The sequence below is a fragment of the Macrobrachium rosenbergii genome, chromosome 25 (assembly GCF_040412425.1).
Source record: "Macrobrachium rosenbergii isolate ZJJX-2024 chromosome 25, ASM4041242v1, whole genome shotgun sequence".
Lineage (NCBI taxonomy): Eukaryota > Metazoa > Arthropoda > Malacostraca > Decapoda > Palaemonidae > Macrobrachium > Macrobrachium rosenbergii.
In genome coordinates, this window is record NC_089765.1 from 9980737 (window position 1) to 10003066 (window position 22330).

Consider the following 22330-nt stretch of genomic DNA (forward strand, 5'->3'; position numbering starts at 1 on the left):
AGTTGCCATTATCCCACACTGTCTAACAGAATAGTTTTTCTGGTGTGTTTCCACGCGTTTTCAACGAATTTGATGGAGTTGCTCGTCGGAAATCCATAGTTTTGGAGTTGAAGGATTTCAACTCCGAAAAATATGGATTTCCGACAAAAAATCTCCATCAAAGTCGTTGAGAACGCACGAAAATACACCAGGAAAACTAAACTATTCCGATATCCAGTGTGGGTGTAAAACTCTTAATTCACGAAATCATGAACCATGGCTGTGTGTACCGACACTCAAACAATGTGGCTTTATAGCATGTTGTTTACAGCAATATCCAAAGGTATTCTTTCGATATTGGTGTACAGGTTACTATTTTGCTGCATTACCCGTGGAGGTGCGGGGGACAGGGTTATGTCTTACCTTTTAGGTCGTAATTTGATGAAGAGCTCTTTTAAAAAATGTAGGGTACAATTTCAAAACTCCGTGAGACTGCAAATACTCAATAAAATGTTCACTTTTTGAATGGAGATTTCGAATGAATAGCCATTGACCGTAATGAAAACCATTAAAAGTTGCCTCTACAACAGCCATACATAAGACTAACGTTGATCTAAAAATTCAAATGAAAGCGCGATACATGCCCAATGACGTGTCTTAGATAATGCAGTATAATTGGCTAAGAAAGTCATGTAATATAATATATTGCCAATAGCATCTAGTCATCGGAAACCATTCAAATTCATTGGGGGAATTCGATAGTCTGGGAGGGACTTCAAAAAACGCGCCTACTGGAAACAATCGCATTCATTGGATTATTTGAATGCGTGGGCGGAACTTCGGCCAAACAGTCTGCAACGAACACGTACAAACGCACGCACAGGAGCGATTTCAGGCGGAGGTAAGATGAAGTTGAGACGTAGACATATTCATTATGTAAGTAAATTTTGGTTTGCGGCTAGTGGTATTGCAGTTCAAAATGCTAGTTTTGAGGAGCTCTACCCAACTGTGTAGGTTATATAGCTCTATCGTATATTAGCCACTTATAAACCATTATCCAGCCTGGTACGTTCAAATAAATGTCATCCACTTCTCGCCTTTCTTTCCATTTTACCAAAGGAGGAGGACGTCTCCAGGTCGCGTATAGTAACCTACACGGATAACAAGAAACTACTTTCGCTTTTGACTCTTACTAGGGTTACGTTCACCCAGACTGTTTGCTCTAGTACAACACAAATCAAATTAAATCTCAGTTCCATATTATACATGCAAGTCAAATTTGGCCTCTTCAGTATTTATATATATTTTTCGTTTATTAATTTGCATCTAAATTAATAAATTGTTGAATAGTTATCAAGATATTTTGTTATAGTCTAAATGCCTAAACAGAAGCTGAAGATCTAAATCTGACAACGAATTCGCCCCAAAGCAAAATGTTTTTGGCTTTTAGTTGAAAATTAATTGAAAATTGAGCTCTATAATTTCAAATACAGGTTCACTAATTACTAATACTATTATTTTCCTTCATTCACATGGATATATGCATTCGAGAATAGTATATTTTACTCATGACACAACTGGTACATTAGTTTTGTGTAGTTTTCTTTGGTCCCCCAAAAAATATCTTGGCCCCACCTAGGCCCACCCCCCAACTGATGGAATGCCAGCTAGGCCACTTCCCCCTTCGTCGTCGACAGTCCCGAAATTTGCATCACATGCTGTACTGGATTCGTCACTCATGAGAATAATAACGTTTTCAAAGGGCCTAGGCCAATAGGGCTCGGGCACCAGAAATTTTAAGGACTTTGAAGGAGCAGCTGCTGGTAAGTGTAACTCCCTTACATAATAAAGGTTTTGTAGTTTCTCTTGTTATGATTTTGAGTAAGTTAAGCTACTAATCTGCAGTATTATACAGTAGCGCACCCGAGCCCTCTTCAACAAAATGCCTATTGATCTATGGCTAGATTAGAAGGAGGGGGGCGGGGGCGGGGTGGATGCAAAATATGAACGTCATCAAAATTTTGGATGCAGCATTTTGTTCGTATTGCCGATCGGGTTAGGTGGGGTGCTATAAGTAGGCTAATGCATTTTCTATACTGAAAAATACTTTACGTCAAAGTACACACACTTTATTTTGACTAAATTCAACTCGCTAACTTGACCTTTTATTTCCGCCAGAATTTCCACACAATTCAGCTTCAAAATTCCACCGGAGCATATGACAGAATAAACCTGAATTTACAAAGTGGGTCAAAGAAGTACTTCGATTAGCAAGTTCTCTATGCAGGCTTAAATTCTTCTTTCTTTTAGGTCTTTTTTTCTTATTTTCAGTGCGCATCACCCAGCGTAAACAGCATCGCACTACATGCAACCTGAAAGACATTTCCTAATAATTTTGCATGATGAGAAAGCATTTGTATTTCTACTACTTTATTTTTAGCACATATCTTACAGGAGAGGACAGAAATATCTTTTGGCTATTAATACCTTTTGTCACTTCTACCTTTCGTTAGTTATTTTGGTTTTTTGAACATGCCACAGTGGATTACAGCCAACTTTTCAATAACACCTAGACGTGTATCCTAGAATGAACAAACACGGTCAACGAGAGGTGGAAGAAACACAGCATTTAGGCCAGAGGCCAATCGCTGGGACCTATGAGATCATTCGGCGCCGAAAAGGAAATTGAGAGTAAAAGGCTTTTTAAAGTTGTAACAAGTGGAAAACCTCGCAGTTGCACGATGAATAAATTGTTAGGAGAGGGTGGGAAGTACTACTCGCCCTACGGGAACGAAACAAAGACTCAGCGCAGTCAGGGTTTGCACAAATTTTCAAGTGATTGATACACATTGCGTTTACATGCAGAAGGATTAAACAAAACCACAGCCAAGTGGTGGAGGACACACCCTCAAGTGATCTTGCGTCAGAGGGACTATCTCGTTGATTCACATCCTCTCGATAACGGTAATGCTACATTTACACACTCCTTTGACACTCAGGAGAAGTCTCCTTTCGGCGCTCATGCGGTGGAGGTGATATCGTGAAGGGAGATCAAACATATGATAATAAGTACACAGCATATATAGAATATGTGTCAAAAGGTAAAAATAATACGGATCACGGCTTTGATTAATAATGTTCTATGCAAATTTAATACAAGAGGAAAACAAATTTAAAAAGAACTAAGCAGACTCTCCTATTCTGCAGAAGCTACGATACTGACGAGAAAACACTGAAGACAATCATAAAATATAAGAAGCACTTTATTTTGAAAACGTACGGCCCGCCAGTGAAGCGGAATGGCGTCTCTACTGCTTTTCGCATTTTCTGGGATATTCCACTACGTCGTCGGCTATGCCGATTGCAACACAGGTCAGTCATTAATTCGTAATCCACTTCTTTCCTAACGAAACTTACAGTCGGTCGATTTCCAATTACATGATAGTGTCACCTTCTTCATTAATCAACTGCATAGTGTCACCCTTCTTCATTTAGACAACTGCAATAACTTATTGGTAGTTTAACAAACAGTGATTCATCAGTTATCCCGGCTTGCTAAGGGGCCGCCCTCGCGCTTGCGGTCACTGACTTATTTGTGATATGCACGCGATAAGTTGCCGATATGTTAATGATATGTAGTGTGGACGCACCCTTCTTCATTTGCTATCAGTTCTCGAAGAAATAATATTTGGATCTATGGTGACATTAATGATGAAATAGCAACAATAATACATCTCGGTGTTTGAAGCCAATTTTATCAAAACATTCGCACAAAGAGTTGAAAGCCACGGTCAGAAATGAATATAAAACATAGACACTACAAGACTTCATTCATATCATAATTAATGGAAGCTTAAACGCATTTGCGAATGTCTTCCCTGGTTACTTCTTCCTTCTCCTAAAACCTTACCTTGCCCTTTTTCCAAACCTTTTCTTTGCCCTTTCTTAAAACCTTTCTTTACCCTTTCCTAAAATCTTTTGCCTCCCCTAAAACCTCTCTTTCTTCTAAAACCCTCTTTTTGCCCTTTTCCTAAAACCTCTCTTTGCCCTTTCCTAAAACCTTTCTTTGCCCTTTCCTAAAACCTCTCTTTGTCCTTTCCTAAAACCTTTCTTTGCCCTATCTAAAACCTCTCTTTGCCCTTTCCTAAAACCTTTCTTTGCCCCTATCCTCAAACCTCTCTTTTGCCTTTCCTAAAACCTTTCTTTGCCTATCTAAAACCTCTCTTTGCCTATCCTAAAACCTTTCTTGCCTTATCTAAACCTTTCTTTGCCTATCCTAAAACCTCTCTTTGCCCTTTCCTAAAACCTTTCTTTGCCCTATCCTAAAAACTCTCTTTGCCCTATCCTGTAAAACCTCTCTTTGCCTATCCTAAAACCTTTGCTTTTACTATCCTAAAACCTTTCTTTTGCCCTATCCTAAAACCTCTCTTTGTCCTTTTCCTAAAACCTTTCCTTTGCCTTCCTAAAACCTTTCTTTGCCCTATCCTAAAACCTTTCTTTTGCCTATCCTAAAACCTTTTGCCCTATCCTAAAACCTCTCTTGCCCTTTCCTAAAACCTTTCTTTGCCCTATCCTAAAAACCTCTCTTTGCCTTTCCTAAACCTTTTTTGCCCTATCCGAAAACCTCTCTTGCCCTATTCTAAACCTTTCTTTGCCTATCCTAAAACCTTTCTTTGCCTATCCAAAAACCTCTCTTTTTGCCTATCCTAAAACCTTTCTTTTTGCCTCCCTAAAACCTTTCTTTGCCCTATCCTAAAACCTTTCTTTGCCCTATCCTAAAACCTTTCTTTGCCCTATCCTAAAACCTCTCTTTGCCCTTTCCTAAAACCTTTCTTTGCCCTATCCTAAAACCTCTCTTTGCCCTTCCTAAAACCTTTCTTTGCCCTATCCTAAAACCTCTCTTTGCCCTATCCTAAAACCTTTCTTTGCCCTATCCTAAAACCTCTCTTTGCCCTATCCTAAAACCTTTTTCTTTTGCCATGGTTTGCTAGACAAAAATATTTGCTGAGAGGAAGTTCAGTGATTTAAAACTGTCGACCTTCAAGACTCATCTACTGGAATTCGCGCGTTGCCTTCTTTTTCTGTCAAGGTGTAACTGGAGGAACACCTCACAGTTGCACTATGAAGCGGGTGGAAAGTAAGAGGGAAGAGAATATGAAAGGAGGCACAGTAAAAGGAACAAAAAGGGATGCAGCTAGAGGCCGAAGATACGCTGCAAAGACTCTTAAGTAATAACTACAGTGTACTGCATGAGGTGCGATGAAGGCACTGACCCCCTACGGGGAAAGGAAGACGGAAGACAGAATATAAATGGAGGTACAGAAAATGGAATGAAAAGGGTTACAGCTAGGAGTCGAAGGGACGCTGCAAAGCGCCTACTGTGCACCGCATGAGGAGCACCGACGGCACTACCCTCCTACGGGGTCTTTTTGTTGGTGACGTAAATAAATAACTATATAAACATCGAGTTGCAAGGATTTCGTGGTAGACTGATTCACGAAAAGTTGGCTATAAAGCCAAACACTGTGTTCACTTTCAGCCATTAAGCGCTTGTGACACTCAAAATGTGGAGTTAGTGTGACTGGACACCAAGATAAAAGATAGGAATTGTAAACTGAGAGCAGGTTATAATCTTCGGCGCAATCAAGTTTTCTGTATAGCGTATAATCACGGACACCGAAAATAGAACTATCATTCGGGGGTCTCGGTATCAAGCTGTATGAGCAGCGCCCCATGAAACTTTCAACCACGACCAGCTGGTGGCCTGTCCTATAGCATTGCTAGACGCACGATCATGGCTAACTTGAACCTTTAAAAAAATAAAAACTACTGAGGCCCTAGGCTGCAATTTGGTATGTCTGATAATAGGAGGATGGATGTTCAACATACCAATTTGCAAAGCCCTGGCCTCAATAGTTTTTAAGATCGAGGGCGGACAGAAAAAGTGCCGGACGGACAGACAAAATCGCCATCTCAATACCTTCCTTTGAAAACTAAAAAGTGGGTTCAGCCAAGGGGTAGAAGGGACATGCAATCAACTCTCGAGTACTGCCTATATTGCACCGTGTGAGAGGTACTGACGGCACTAACTCTGCGGAATTTCAAAGTTAGATAATGCGTTACCTTTCGTAAAAACGAACAGTTCCTGTTAGACTTTGTTTATGGGCGCAAATAATTCTCAATTTCGTCATAACTCTAAAACCAGAATTCACACGATTCGGCAAATACACAAACATACAATCTCTTCATACCTTTTCTCTTTGGCTGCCATAGATATTAAGACTCTTTTAAAGCTCCTGCCCACCCACCCCTTCTGCCTTCCTACTTTCACCTATTCGTCTCTCGTCTTACCATCATTCATCAGGTGTGTCCATTCTGTAGTAACACGTCATAACCACACGTCCATAGCTCACCATATACACATCACAAAAGGCGAAATTCAAGTCAAGTCACTTATTAGTAGCCCTAACCGGTGCTTCATACGATTGTCCAGCACTTACCAAAGGTTTGTTCTCCACTTACGGTCGTTGACTGATTTTCAACCTGCTTGTGATATGTACGCAATAAGTTGCCGATGTGTTCATAACATGTTTTACAGTAGCGTGGACGCACCCTTTGACTTACTCCTAAGTGCCTGTACAAATTAATAACTTCACTGCAGAACCTTCCTGGCTTTCATTTACCACCATAACCTTTAGCCCATGACTTTTTTTTACCAACCTCTAAAGTCTTTTCTCTGACTTCTATCCCCACTGCATCCAGAAGGATGTTAATTGGCCAAAAAGACATTATTTACTCTTGCACAAGACGTACCTTCATACCAAGCAGTCGTTTTAAGATATTCACATTATTATGTCTAACATTAATTATTATTATTATTATTATTATTATTATTATTATTATTATTATTATTATTATTATTATTATTATTATCATTACAGAAGATGAACCCTATTCATATGGAACAAGCACCCCACAGGGGTCATTGACTTAAAATCCAAGCTTCCAAAGAATATTAAAGTGTTCATTTGGAAGTACGAGAAGGTAAAGGGAAATGCAGAAAGATGCAGAAAGAAGAGATCTCACTTATTGAAAAGAAAAAACAAAGTAAGAAATTAATAAATAGATAAAAATGTATCAAAATGCAAGGAGAATAGCATTGGGGTAGTAATGCATTGCATCTTCGCTTGAACATTTGATGTTCCAATTGCACGACATCCTCAGGGAGACTGTTCCACAATCCAACGGTGCTTCACTATCACCATAAAATTTTTATAACTACTTGCAACAAAAGACTTCCAACTAAATAAATCAGCAATACCTCCCTTCAAGAAGCCTCTTTCTCGAATTTATCATAAATTTTTTCTTACTCCTTAAATGCCACATACAACCTTTTCCATTTCATCTCAGATTTCTCACTTAAATGTTTCATAATAAACAACTGAAGTTTTTCACAGTAAACAACTGAAGTTTGTCTAACACCTTCACAGCTGTTTCCCTATCGATCCCCCGGTCTTTTACCTTCTTTCTCAGTCAAAATCTGCCATACACCTTCCCTACAGGCCTTAGTTATCTCCTGCACCTTTCCCCCTTATACAAATGAACAATTATACCTGTCACCCATTCTTCTGGAACCTTTCCCTCTTTTACTCTTCCCAATCGCAGAAAATTATTCAAGTTGAGAGAATTTATCGTAGACGCAATGATAACAGCCGAGCGCGACAAGAAATCTGTCTTTTTTTAGACTATGAATAGTCCGAATAGTTAATAACCACATTATCAGGGCTATATGCAGGGAAATCAAGGTATACACCCAACGCAGGTTTTTGGCAAATGTCACGACTACCATATCCAGAAGTACGAACCATAATCTCTGAAAACGACAGCGAGGCCCTTAATCAAAATTTACACAAAGCAAAAGGGTGAGTCCATAGTGAAAGGAAAACATGTCGTCGACACCTTGTCGCATACATGTAACAAATAGGTTGAAAACAAGTCAGCAACCGTAAGTGGAGAGATGATCTTTGGCAAATGTTAGATAATCTTGTGAAGAACTGCTTAGGACCACCAATAAGTCGTTAACTTGTATTCAACCTGTTTGTGATGCTTCTGCGATGAGTTACTGACTTGCGTTTGACTTTTAGCTACCTACAACCGAAGGGAAGGGATGTTAAGCGCCCCCAACTGACCCACTACTACTACTACTACTACTACTACTACTACTACTACTACTACTACTATCATCACCAAGTCTGAATGATAAAAGAGTTTTTGTGAAGTGCCGCTGTACAATATTTTATTGGACATGTATCTCATTTTCTTTACAGGTGATGGCCACACAGAAACAAACAAGAACCTCAATCATACATTCGATCTCCCTGAACTGGACGAAATTATCATCGGTTTCAAACTTTTATTCCATAGTACCCGCATTAGAGTCTCTCTTTCCACGGCAGAAATAGAAGGCGAAAGTCAGAGTACATTTTACTCTTATAAGAAGGATTACTGGCTCTTCCTCAGAATAACAGAAGATGTGAGTATATGATTTACAAGAGTAAACAGGAAACATGTTGCAAACAACACTTAGATTCCATAATCTTGAAAGAGACAAGAGAAGGCTAAAACATTGAGAAAATTTTGGAAACATCTGAATTATATAATTAGAGCAACTTCGGCATTCATAGTTCTCATAACATTCAGGTTGAGACGGTTTAGTGTGTGGACGCAATGAATAGTCGAAATAGTAATAACTACTTTATCATGGCTTCTTGTAGAAAAATCAAGGTTTGCGCCCATCATGTTTTTGGCTTAAGTCACGACTACCTTATCGATAAGTATAAACCATAATCTCTCAAAAAGAGACACCCTGAAAATTCTTGGAAATATCAAAAGTTTTAGTATAAAACACGGCAAATCTAATTAGAAAAGGGTGGTACTAAAAACAGATATATATATAAATAAATATATACAGTATATATATATATATATATATATATATATATATATATATATATAATATATATATATATATATATATATATATATATATATATATCTATATATATATATATATATATATATATATATATATTAAATACACACACACATATATATATATATATATATATATATATATATATATATATATATATACAGTATATATATATAAAAGCCTTGTCCAATAGTATTACGTACAATTCCTCTTAACTATAGCCAATGCAGAAACAACATTCTCCCAGTAAAGTTACTGAGAATAATGCAGTATTTTGATCATTGTTATTTCTGGAAAATAATACAAATCTCAGCTGTCAACTCATCTGCCTAATTCCAACCACAATTTCTCTCCACTCAGCATTACCGGATACCTCAGATAAAACTATTTCCCTTAAAACCAGGAACATCACTTTGGCTGGAAGGAAATTCACAGTATCTAGCAGCGACAAAGTCTGCTGGCGCATGTTCCTTCCTGATGGTAAAGTGGGTAAGTCTACATCTAAATCCATTTTTTAAGTCTCTTTGTTAGATACATTCGTTAGTAAATGTTAATTTTATGTTAGTGATGACTCCACGAATAGCCTGCACAAAGAATGTCAAAACTTCGAAAGAAAGAACTGCTTGTTTACAAAGGATAAAGAATCCGCCTACTCTTTAAAGTAAAGCATGCCGATTAATTACTAATGAAACTAGATCCATTCATTTCCTTACTAATCATCTAAAAAAAATTGTTTATCCATATAACATTAAGGCTGTCAAGCCAAGCACTGGGTCACTTTCGGCCATTCAGCACTCAAGACAGTGAACAGAGTAAGGTAGAGTGGTTGGACAATCGGCACTCAAGACAGTGAGCAGAGTAAGGTAGAGTGGTTGGACAATAAGATAAGAGATCCACAAAATAAAGATATGAAGTACAAGGGTCTACAGGTGAAACCGGGAGCTAAACTCAAAGTTGCACAAAGGGTCTACAGGTGGAACTGAGAGCTAAACCCAAAGCTGCACTAAGGGTCTACAGGTAGAATTGAGAACTAAACCCAAAGTTGCACTAAGTATCTAAAGGTGGAACTGAGAGCTAAACCTAAAGTTGCACTAAGGTTCTAAAACGTGAAACTGAGAGCTAAACCCAAAGTTGCACTAAGGTTCTAAAAGGTGAAACTGAGAGCTAAACGCAAAGTTGCACTAAGGTTCTAAAAGGTGGAACCGAGAGCTAAACCCACGGCTGCACTAAGGGTCTGCAGGTGGAACTGAGAGCTAAAACCCAAAGGTAACTCAAGTGGCCCACAGGTGGAACTGAGAGCTAAACCCAAAGTTGCACTAAGGGTCTACAGATGGAACCGAGAGCTAAATCCAAAGTTACACTAAGGGTCTACAAGTGGAACCGAAGAGTTAATCCCAGAGTTGCACTAAGGGTCTAAAGGTGGAACTGAGAGCTAAAACCAAAGTTGCACTAAGTAATGCTTGCAATGCACTTCACGTGAGGTGCACTGACAGCACTACTCCCCGGGGATTCTTTGTCTCAGGGTCAATGTAGAGTAGCAAGAAACTCACTTCTACAAGAGAACTGCAAAATCCAACACATACCTATTAATGAAATCTCTTAGTCAGCCTTGCTAGTTTCAGTTTGATGCCAAATTGTTAATGTTAGTGGCATTCATTTGAAACTCAGTCCTGAACCTTTACATACTGAACATATAACTTTTGTACCAATGAGGTCCTAAAAAAGTACGAAAATCGTCTCTAAAATATGGAAAATTCTAGATCTGTATTCAGCTTTAATGATAATTGTCTTGTGACAGTAACTATCACCTGAACCACTTTGTTTATTAGAAACCCACTCACAATTCAGTCTCGTGGAAGCTCTTCTTTCCAGTCTCATTTTATAGTCTAATGGCAACCGTACAACAATCTGCAGCCAACCAAGACTTTGTCCTTCCACTTGAGACCTAAGTACAGCGGCCTTTGGTGATGCAAAACAAATTTTGACACGCAACGTGATGTATCTGACTGAAAACCTACGCACTCATTTTCTTGTAAGCCACTACTTTCACGCTGACTAACACGACATGAATTCTTTCTGTAGCAATTTTAAATGAATATATAATGCAATAAAAGAATAAAAGCTAGATTTTAACGTTTACAGAATGTGAGATACTTCCTCCAACTTCGGAACAACCTGAATATTCAACTCCTGAACATCATCGGAATGATACCTTCTGCGAAATTTTACCTAAGAGTGAGGATGGTAGTACCAACACCATCATCCTCATAGTCGCTGTAGGTGGACTGTTGGTACTGTCATGGGTACTGTCGTCTGGGCTGATCTGTTACGTGCATCGCCTGAAGAAGCAGGTTAAGAAGATGCAAGAAGGTAGCGTGGAAAAAATCAGCAATTTATTACAGTTTCCTTGCTAAAAAAAATAAGCAGTTTATTACTGTTTCTTTGCTAGTGTGTATTTCTTTATTTTTTCACCGTGCATGAAAATAGAGCCAAGCTCCTCAATAACGTTTAGAAGATTCACGATAAAGCTAAATAACCTATTCTAGTAATCAGTGAAAGATAAGGATGCATGAATATAAAGACTTTAATTTGATGACAATAGTTCCTTTAGATGAGAGTAACGAGGAAAGAATGCGGTGGGAATATTATTTGTTTAGCGAGCGCAAAGGTGTAAACAGCACGGACCCATTCCATCTTAATTTCAGTAATCTTATGAGAATGCTTTCTTTGCCTAAACGCCAAAACATTCATCGAAGCTTATTAGCTGCCACTGCCAAACAAACACACACACACACAAGACCTCAAAGGATAATAGCAATTTTTTCTTAGCACTGAACTCTAGTCTTCTCTGTAGAGATTGCCACCTTTATGAATGTGCCAACACAAAACAACAGGAGCTGACGTGCGTTGCAGTGACCCACAATTACTTTCACCTACTCGATTTCCTAATATTGATATGATCGTTTTCCTATCAAAGCCTTGAAACACGAAAGGCAATGAATGAAGAAAATTTCCAGCCCAAGTGGAGTTCGAAGCCACACCGGATAGCGGACAGTACACCACTGCATCATGGTTTTAACTCCAGTCTCCTAGGCGAGCTTGACTCCAAAATGGAGGCGAGAGGGACTTCATTCCTGTTCTTTCACACTTCATAGCTTTCCGTTAAAATGAATCAGACAATATTACCTAATCAAGGAAGTTAACAGGCCACTAAAGCTATCCTCTGTGTGTGCTACTTTCTCTGGAATGACAGCTTATGAAATTATCCTGTTTCACATTTTCCACCAACTCTATCTCTTATCACTCCCTCTGATTTTTTTCATCTTTCATAACAAACTGTTTTTCCTCTCTCTTTTCCTCGCTCTCTCATAATTTCACACGTCTAACGTTTACTGTGACAAAATCATAAAACAGTCTGGCACCAACAATACTGACTTCTACAATCAACATCTGCAGAGAGGGCGCACAACATGTGCAAATTAAAAAGCAAATGACGACCTTTCCAGAACGACTGCGACAAACACCAAAGCATAGCCAGGAAAAGGTGCTCTTACATCTCCTGTCCCATCCAGATGAACAATTAGCAGACTTGGTTTTCATTCAATCCCTTGATTCACTACTGCAATCTGCCTCTTCATAAGTGCACAGTTTTCAAGTTTCTTGCCCAAAAGTTTTGGTTGGTACTCAGATGTATGACCAACAATGATTACAGGAATATTTATAACCATAAAGACAACAGTAAATGATATAAATTGCAGAAGCAACATGGCCTCATTAGCAACACATTTGTTATTACGCGGCTATGGAATTCATATGACAGTTAGTGCATTAATATTTTACAGGCAAGATTGGGCGACATCATACACAAATAACCATGGGAGAACGAAACAAATAATATAAAGCACTATTTCTTCCCTCTTGGTCAAATACTATTTCTTCCTCCTGTTCAAAAAACAACTTCGCTGGGATCAAAATAGTCTAAGATTGTCTAAATATTACACGATCCCTGAATTACTTTCAGTATAAAACTGCGGTCTAGCTATTCAGTTAAGAAACTTAGAGTCTGTTGATGCCAAATGCTCCAACACGGAAAGACCTAGCAGCGTACAGCTATCTCTTGTTTAACATGCAAAATACGTTTACCAAATCTCCATCTTTCAATAAAGAAAAGTAAGTTTTTTTTCTTTTTTTTTTTACCAGAACATCAAGCCATTATCATGAACCCAGCAAACCCGAGGCCAGACCTCAACACAAGGAACGCTACAGGAACTGTCTCAGACTCGACTTCCGGAAGGCCAAACTCGGCTCACGAGAGCGAAAATAGTATCTACGGTGTTGTTGTTCGTTAAAGCTCAAATATGAAATAAGAAAACACACAATATATAAATACACACACATATATACATGTAAGTATATATATGGGTGTGTGTATTTGAATAAAATGTTTATCTATTCTAACCTAATGTAACCCTAGTGCAAAGATGAAAATTGTTGGTAAAAAAAATCCTTTGGAATGAGTGGCATCGTCAAATGTTCTGTAAAATGATGAACTTTTGGTAAACCTGCATCTGAAGCTGTAGACGTTTTTCTGGTAAGTTACGGTGATTTGCAATTTACTAGTCTCGGCCTGTACTTTTTCAGCAACTGTTCCTTAATATTCAAAATAAAGTCTCGCAAAACATCGGATTTTGGACTGGTCTAGGCCTCACGAGCAACTGGTTTCATATTTTTTTTTTAAATTAACCTGAAACGTTAGACAAGATTGTAAACAATGTCCACCATAATAAAATCCAAATATGCAAGCCAGTGATTTTCTCCCGCCTCATTCTTTACCCTTCATTCTCGTGTTAAACGTCATATTATTTTGAAAAACACGTTAGACTCGATGCCTTCCAGAACGATTCAAGAATTTAACTGTCTAAAACGTGATTTTGGGAGATATTTAGGATGTAAACTTACCATATACTTAAGGTTCACATAGACTCATACAGCAGTTTGTTACATCAGAGGTAACTGGTTAAGCAGAACCAGGAAGGAGGCCTCTGCGGTCAAAACATTTATTTTTAAACGTACACACAAAATTCAGTACAAAAATCTCAAGAGCTTTGCCAAGACTCCTATCCAATGTGTGTTGACTCTACTAAGCCTAGTCCCTCTTCCAAAATTATATTCATTTCTTTTCAGTTCGTATCCCTCCAAGTTCCACTGAGAAGATAACTCTTCTGGTCCATTATTCTTAAAACAAACAAAACGCGGTAAATATCATAAACATAAAGAAAGGCAGTAAATGTCCCGGTGGGAGACTGGCAGGAACCAGGAAGCGGTAGTCGTCCTCAGTTTTACCCTTACTTCTGGTATCATGCATACATGCACATTAGATGCTTCCAAAAGGATGATCCACGAACAACAGCCCGTGCTGGCATATGGACAGCTTAGTCAACGAGAAAAATGCTTCCAATGAGCATGATCCGATGGGCATTTTCGCCCCCCAAAAAATAATAAGTTTCAGTGTCGAAAGGCATTACATACAGCACCCAGCCCAAACCCATCAGCTGCACAGCGGTTGCATGTAAGTGAAACTAAACCGAAAACTGAAAACAAAACGCCAATGATCTTTAGCACCCCGCTCCCCCCCACCCCCCTCCTCAAACCCCAAAGCCAAAAAACATTATAGTAACCAATCCTTCATCGGATGCGCTGCGGAGTCATAATGCAGATTACTTGGGATATATAATGTTCGTATCCGGTCCGAACATCCTCACTCGAGTTTTTATTATTATATCTTTCGAATCTTAAAAAAAAAAAAAAAAACTCTTTATACATAATTCTTGCAAACTAATATTTATCACCGTAAAAAATGAGGATTTTGTGTAAGTTCCAATTTTGCGAAATGCACTTAGGGACATTTGAATGGTCATTTGATTCCCCAGGGGCTAGTACTAAACACGGCGAAATACATTTGACCCCAAGGGGATAGTACTGAACACGACGAAATACATTTGACTCCCAGGGGATAGTACTAAACACGACGAAATACATTTGACTCCTGCAAGGCTAGTATGAAACACGGCAAAATACATTTGACTCTGCAAGGCCAGTACTAAACACGGCGAAATACATTTGACGTCACCAAGGGGCTAGTACGAAACACGACGAAATACATTTGACTCCTCAAGGGGCTAGGTACGAAACATGGCAAAATACATTTGACTCTGGCTAGTACGAAACACGGCAAAAATACATTTGACTCCCAAGGGCTAGTACGAGACACGGCAAAATACATTTGACTTCAAGGGGCTAGTACGAAACACGGCAAAATACATTTGACCCCCCAAGGGGCCAGTACTAAACACGGTGAAATACATTTGACGTCACCAAGGGGCTAGTACGAAACACGGCAAAATACATTTGACCCCCCAAGGGGCTAGTACGAAACACGGCAAAATACATTTGACGCCCCAAGGGGCTAGTACGAAACACGGCAAAATACATTTGACTTCAAGGGCCAGTACGAAACACGGCAAAATACATTTGACTCTAAGGGACTAGTACGAAACACGGCAAAATACATTTGACTTCTGGGCCTAGTACGAAACACGGCGTAACAGTGTAGATGAATCACTGTTTAGTACCAACCCTCATGAGGAAATGAAGTTCGGACCGGGAACGAACTTTTACCATTACTTGCTAAACTTATTCTACTGTAATTCCATATCATAACAAGGGAAAACTACAAGAGCTTTGAAATATATAAGTAAGTAGATAACACTCACCAGCATCTGGCTGCTCCGTCGGTCCTTATTAAAATTCGCCTTGCAGGTGATGGATGCCGCCGCGTAGGTCTAGGCCCTTTTTAGAAGCGGTTATTGTTCTCATAATTCCATACAAATGGGCGACGGAACCAGTGCGTTTAAGATACGAATTTCGGGATCGTCGTCCTTATTTCAGCCTGGTGCGTCCAAATTAAAGTCACCCGCTTCCTCACCTTTCTTTCTATTTCAAAAAGAGGGCGTCTCCAGGTGTCGCGCGATCACCAGCACACGGACAACGAAACATTACTTCCACCTCTGAGTTTTGACTCTTACTGGGGTTGCGTTGAACGTTCGCAGATACTGTTTACTCTAGTACAACACGAATCAAATTAAATCTTAATTCCATATTATACATGTAAGTAAAACTTATCATCTTCTATTTATATATATTTTTCGTTTATTAATTTTATTATAAATTAACAAATTGTTGAATAGTTATCAAGAGACTTTATTATATAGTCTTAGTGCGCAAACAGAAACCGAAGATCTATATTTGACACCGAATTCACCCCCGAACGCAAAACATTTTTGGTTTTTAGTTGGCGGATTAATTTCGGGTGTAGTTGCAGGATCTGTGGAGATTTTGGTTGCTCTTTCCAGTGGCTTTTTATTTTTTCTGGGAAGTGTTTTGTAATTCACAATAAACGTGTGTAACTGAACGACAAAGAATATTGGTTCGATTAATTTACTGATTTTTTGTTAAAGAAGTTTAGTAGCACATTTGACACCTGATCCTTTACAGTTTTACCTAAGACACACAGTTTAGCGAGTCATGGAAATTTGTGACTTCTTCCCTATTTTCGTGCTGTACTCAGACTAATTGTGGGTGTGTCACCCTGCGCAGTTTTTTCCATTGTCTATTAGCTCCAAAACTATGTGATATAAAGGCCCATGAAGATACAAAAACTTGAAGGGAACTCACAAACTTTTCAAAAGGGACACAGCCTTCGTCGCCGTTTCACTCCCTTTAATGAATGAATCACAGGCAACTGAAGGACAGTCAATTGTGTTTGTAGCAGCAAAGCGGCAGTTGCAAAAAGCGATGCCTTAAAGAAGTTTTGCAAAGGTTGTACAGGGTCTAAATGAAAAGACTGAAAAACAGAGGCATAATGTAAAACAACTGATATTTTCATTTCAGGTCTTGTGACAGCTGTAGTGTGGGTTAGACATTGTAGCTTGCCTGATGATGAGTCAAGTGATGTTGGTATTTACAAATATCAGCCGTTCCCAAGATTTGTCAGTCCAAACTCCTTCCTCCTGCCCCTCCCCCGCCCTCCGTCAGTAAGATCTGAAATGGAACCACTGAATATAGGCGGTTTTGCACAATCTGGACATTTTTGTGCGCAGTCTAGAGGGTTTTGAGATCTACGAGTATACGCGGTAACATTTCTCAGTCTCTAGGATCAACTTTAGTAAGATATGGTTAACACGCTTTTCAGGTTAGGTTGTCAGTACTGGTTAAAAGTGGTTAATATTGAGTTTTTCAAAAGCACAGAAGAAATATCTTTCCATGGTTGCAGGCCAATTGTGCGGTGGCCGTTCGTGCACCTAGACAGCCTCATAGACAACAATATTTCACGTTATTTCGAATATTAACCTATTCATGTAACTTCAGTGCAAGAAATTATTTAGATTATTTTTATTCGCACTCGCATAGGCAGATGTCTTTTTATTTACATACAGTGAGATGAAACATATTTAACGTCCTTCGTTTGCTCGTTTGACATGAGTAGACTGTCTACTACAAGCTCGTCATTTGTGTGCTTGTACTGTCATATTGTCGATATAAATCGGCATGTTTATGATCGAAATAAGGTGTTAAGGTTCTTTGTATAAATAATAATTCAGATGTATTACTAAAGAAATAGTTAGCATCTTTATCCCAGTAGGCCTACGATGAAATACTCTATAGTGTAGATAACGTGGATCAGAACTAAAGTGAGAAGTGAGGCTGGCAGTTCCTTGTTATCCGTGTACAGATTACCAGGACAACATTCTAAGTGCAAACATATCCGGTGACATCTTCCGTTTCAATTGTAAAGAAAGGTGAGGAAGCCGAAGATAATCATTTGGACGGAGGGCTTTGAAGTAAGGACGACAGTCCCGAAATTTGTACCATAGGCTTTACTGGGTTCATCACAGATTAGCGGATCATGAGAACGATAATGTTTTCTGATAGGCCTAGACCGATATGGATCTGATGCCGGGAATTTTAAGGACTTTGAAGGAACAGCTTCTGGTAAGTGTAACTTCTTTATATAACCAATTTTTTTTTTTTTTAGTTTCCCATGTTATTATTCGGAATGATGCTAGAATAATTTAAGCAATGATCTGCAGTATTACCCAGTAGAGCACCAGAGCCTTTACCATAATGCACGTTGGCTGGCAAGTATTATAGTTTAGTCCGTAGTAAGATAAGGGGGTGGGTTACATACACTGAACATTTTTTTCGTAAATCCCCTTCACGTCGTGCAGACTGGAAGATGATTAAGTTGGCCTTATGTCAGCTTGGGCTCTTTCTCGTGTAACATTCCATAATCGGAATTACTGCAGGTACTGTGTGTACATGGTACTAAAAGAAAAGATACAAGGTAAAGGGCCCCATAGACGATACGACTACCTGATCAGGTAGTCTGAATGTGAAGTCAACCCCACTGTCTATGTTCCCTGCCGACCAAAGGTGGGCTGGGTCTCTCGGCCTCTCCGTCTACGGTCTACCTCGCAACCTCCCATTGCCAGGTTCCTGGCTTCCGTTCTAGTTCAGGCATTGACTTGAGGATGTTTTACGCCACGTCAGAGGTTCATCCCCTCCTTTTTATTTTTATTTTTATTTATTTATTTATTTTTTTTTTTTGAGGGGTTGGACGCATTAAGTTGAAGATTTTTACTCCACGCCACAGGTTACCCATTCCCGTCCCTTTTTTTTTTATTTTTGTATTTTTGGGGTTTTATTTTATTGAAGGGTTAGAGGCTTTAACTTACGGGGTTTTACGCCACGCCAGAGGTTGTCCACTTCCTTCCTTTTTTTCATTTTTGGGGGTTGAAGACATTAACTTATGGGGTTTTACACCACGCCAGAGGTTGTACCCTTCCCGCCCTTTTTTTTCCAGTTCTTATATCTTATCTTTATTCTTGGTCTCTTGTTCAATGTAAATCCTAAAATTTGTATTATTTTCTTCCAATTTTTTAAATAGTTCCCCAACTCTTTCTCTCCTCCCTTTGCTTCTGCCAACAAGTTCTCTATCTCCTTTAAACTCCTTCCCGTGATGGAGAGGGTTCTAGAAAAATTCGTTTTTTTTTTTTTTATCTCAAAGCACTATCAGGGTTTCGTCACTGAAGTTGTGCCAAATGAGCAATTATATGAAAAGAGGAATGAACTTTTTTTTTTATTGAAATTATCTTCATTTAGGTTAGATTTTCTGAGTTCAGTCTTTTGATTTGTCAATGGCAATATTCCTCACTGGCAATTTTCTCAATGGCAGTTTTCGCCCACTGTCAATTTTCCGCCTGTCAATCTTCCGGCTACAAATTTTCCAACTGGAAATTTTCTGTGCACGATGGAACGCAACCTCAAGTTTGTTGGCCAGTTCCTCTATCATATTATTCTCATTCTGGATCATTTCTTCAAACTTAATTTCTAGGCCTATCTTCCTTTTCTTATGCTTTTTCCATTGGTATGTCTCTATCTTCCAACAGTTGTTCCAATAGTCTCCTAGTTTCTATGTTAGCCTCCTCTTTTAGCTTTTCAAACTCTTGTTCCATTTCTCCAATTTTTGGAAGCCAATACTCCAACAGAAGCCACCATCTCACAACCAATGGCAATTGCAGAAGTAACTCCCGTCGGCCATCCATAACCCTGATTCAGTAACTTCGTTGGGACGACACAGCAATCGACCTCAGGTCCTGGTATTATAGTATGATACAAGAAAACAACTAGCATACAGTTAACAACTAGTCCAAACAGCACTGCACTCAAAAATAAATGTAAAACATTGATTTGTTTGTACCGTTGAAGGGCCTTGGACTGAGCTTGTCCTTGGAATCTGCTACTTGCAGGAGAGAATTTATGAAAATAGAGTTCAGAACCTCAGATCAGTCTTCAGGACCCAGATTCAAAATCAATCTGGATCCTAAAGCCATGAACCTCAGATCAGTCTTCAGGATCCAGATTCAAAGTTGATCTGGATCCTAAAGCCATGGATTTCAGATCAGTTTTCAGGATCCAGAATCATGGCTTGACTTCAAACGGATTTCCTCCTCTCTCGTGAATTTCCAATAATAATACTGAATTAATATGAAGACTTTTTTCATCGACCCGCGTTGGCTCCAAAAGGCGCTTCAGACTCGTGAAACCAATTTCGCTCCTTGAGGAAGAGGCCGAGGAGCAGGAGGTGATGCCTTACCTGAAGAGAGTGGAAGTAAAGCTGCTGAATTATTTATACTAGCATTCCACTCAGCGAGTAAAAGTTGAGGAGAAATTGAAAATGCCACTTAAAATTTGATGTGAAGACCGGAGGTTCAATTATCTTCAAAATGTGCCCTTCACAAGAATTTTCTTTCACTGAGGCGATGCAGTTTTCATTCACGATAACTTTATAAACATAACAGAATATCCGTAGAAGTATAGTGCCGTCAGTGCACCTCATGCGGTGCACTGTAGGCATTATTACTTAAGGTCTTTGTAGCGTCCCTTCCTTGGGCCCCCTAGCTACAACCTTTTCATTCCTTTTACCGTTCCTCCGTTCATATCCTCTTTCTCATCTTACTCCCCACCTCTCCTGCGAGGTTTTCCTTCTGTTACACCTTTCAAACCTTTTCCTGTCAATATCAGTTTCAGCGCTGAATGACCGCATAGGTCCCGGAGCTTGGCCTTTGCCCGAAATTCTATATTTTATCTATATGTAAGTTACAGTATACAGTTTCAAAGTCTCGTCTTACATCTTACGCATTACATAACCACATAGTCATTGCTTAGCGAGAAACAGGGGCGTGCACAGACTTTCAGAAGGGCAGGGGCTCAAGTGGAAAAAAGGGCACCCCCTTAGTTTCTGATAATGAAATCCGCCATGTTTTATATGCTACAATTATATAATAATATACGATACGTATAAAAAAGAAGAAATGTTGCATGGATGGTATGATCCAATTAAATTATTATTTCTGACCAAAAAAGGGCACCTTAGCTATGAAGAAGAAAAGGACAGGGGCTCAAGCACCCTAAGGGCAACCCCCCCCCCGCCCCCTTGTGCAAGCCCCTGGTAAGAAAAGGGTTAGTTAAATAAAAAAAAAATCATACTTTTGACTGGCTCGAGGTTCTGCCTCCTCAGTACTTCTTCTCTCGAGTTTCCCGCGGCTAGAAAACCAAAATGAGTTTAATGATGAAGTAAACATCTGGGAATTGCTGTTACTATAAGTGATATACTGGTTGGGTTTAAGTAATGTTAGGGCGGGTCCGTGCCAAACCGCTGAGGGCATAAATGAGGTAATAATGAATAAGCTACGCGGAGATTACGCACAGGAGACTTTAGGTGTTTCAAGACGTATTTTGATAGTAAACCGTATTCTCTAACGTTCATGACAAGTCCAAACAACTTACAAATGCGCCGAAGTTTCTTCGGCCCAATCGAGTTTTCTGTACAGCAGCTACAGCGTATAATCAAGGCCACCGAAAATAGATCTATCTTTCGGTGGGCTTCCGGTATAATGCTGCATGAGCCACGGCCCATGAAACTTTTAACCACGCTCCGGTGGTGGCCTATCCTATTGTTACCAGAAGCACGATTATGGCTACTTTAACCTAATAAAATGAAAATGGAGGGTTAGAGGGCTGCAATTTGGTATGTTTGATGATCGTTGGGTGGATGATCAACATACCAGTTTGCAGTCCTCTAGCCTCAGTAGTTTTTAAGATCTGAGGGTGGACAGAAAAAAGCGCGGACGGACAGTCAAAACCGGCTACAATAGTTTTCTTTTTAGAAAACTAAAAATTTAGACTCACTGAAACCATGGTCTAAACGATTGCTCTCTCTCTCTCTCTCTCTCTCTCTCTCTCTCTCTCTCTCTCTCTCTCTCTAAAAGATTTGTAATTAATTTCATTCCTCAAAAACGCTAGTCATCATTCTCCGCCTTATCTTTTATCTGATCTGTGAGGTCATTTCTGTTCACTAGAGCAAATAATATTCAGTCTCCGGTTCATACTCGCCTACGAATCAAAAGTTCCGGGGGAAAGTTGTTGAGATTCATGATAAGAATAAGCCACTGAAAGTTATATATAGAGAAAATATATAGCCTCAACAGAAAGCGAGGTGTTCAAAGCAAAACTCCTGTCGGGAGATATACAGACGTTTCGTAAACTATACACAGACTCATATCCGCAGACTTACTGTAGGTCATTATACAAGGGACTTAGGTCATTATACAAGGGAGTCTTTCTTCAGAAAATGGTTTCGTGTGTTTTGTGACGCCATTTTCAGACACGTAAATGGAAAGGTAGACCATTTAAACAAAGAGATATTATCAGAATAAAATTACAGCTGTCGTACAATAG

At 39.2% G+C, this 22330-nt stretch overlaps 3 protein-coding genes across 5 annotated transcripts in view; 2 read left to right on the forward strand and 1 right to left on the reverse strand.

Annotated features, from left to right (window-relative positions):
- The window catches only part of LOC136852307 (RNA-binding protein 7-like), a 273240-nt gene extending 257163 nt beyond the window's left edge, over positions 1-16077 (reverse strand). The window contains exon 1 of the mRNA XM_067126814.1: positions 15745-16077. Within this exon, the coding sequence (XP_066982915.1) occupies positions 15745-15750 (6 nt within the window). The 5' untranslated portion in view covers positions 15751-16077. The remainder of the gene's footprint in view (positions 1-15744) is intronic.
- LOC136852309 (uncharacterized) lies at positions 2943-13773 on the forward strand. Of its 2 annotated transcripts, XR_010857104.1 has the most exons (5): positions 2943-3351; positions 8307-8512; positions 9332-9460; positions 11114-11341; positions 13172-13773. XR_010857104.1 is itself a non-coding variant. In XM_067126816.1 (4 exons), exons 1-4 carry the CDS (start codon positions 3279-3281, stop codon positions 13190-13192), a joined length of 429 nt encoding a protein of 142 aa, XP_066982917.1. In that variant the 5' UTR covers positions 2952-3278; the 3' UTR covers positions 13193-13773. The 2 variants fall into 2 exon arrangements, 1 of the variants encoding a protein (XP_066982917.1); XM_067126816.1 differs by lacking the exon at positions 11114-11341 and having other exon boundaries at positions 2952-3351.
- A 1595-nt stretch (positions 16078-17672) lies between the features above and the next one.
- Positions 17673-22330, forward strand: part of LOC136852312 (zinc finger protein Gfi-1b-like) — a 33205-nt gene continuing 28547 nt past the window's right edge. The window contains exon 1 of one of the 2 annotated variants that reach the window (XM_067126819.1): positions 17673-18022. In XM_067126819.1, coding sequence (XP_066982920.1) covers positions 17975-18022 — 48 coding nt within the window. In that variant the 5' untranslated portion in view covers positions 17673-17974. The remainder of the gene's footprint in view (positions 18023-22330) is intronic. The other variant, XM_067126823.1, reaches the window with a different exon arrangement.

Coding starts and splice junctions, on each gene's coding strand:
- LOC136852309 (XM_067126816.1), top strand. CDS start 3,279: ATGGCGTCTCTACTGCTTTTCGCATTTTCTGGGATATTCCACTACGTC. Junction 3,352..8,306: donor CTATGCCGATTGCAACACAG/GTCAGTCATTAA, acceptor TTTTCTTTACAG/GTGATGGCCACACAGAAACA. Junction 8,513..9,331: donor TCCTCAGAATAACAGAAGAT/GTGAGTATATGA, acceptor CTCTCCACTCAG/CATTACCGGATACCTCAGAT.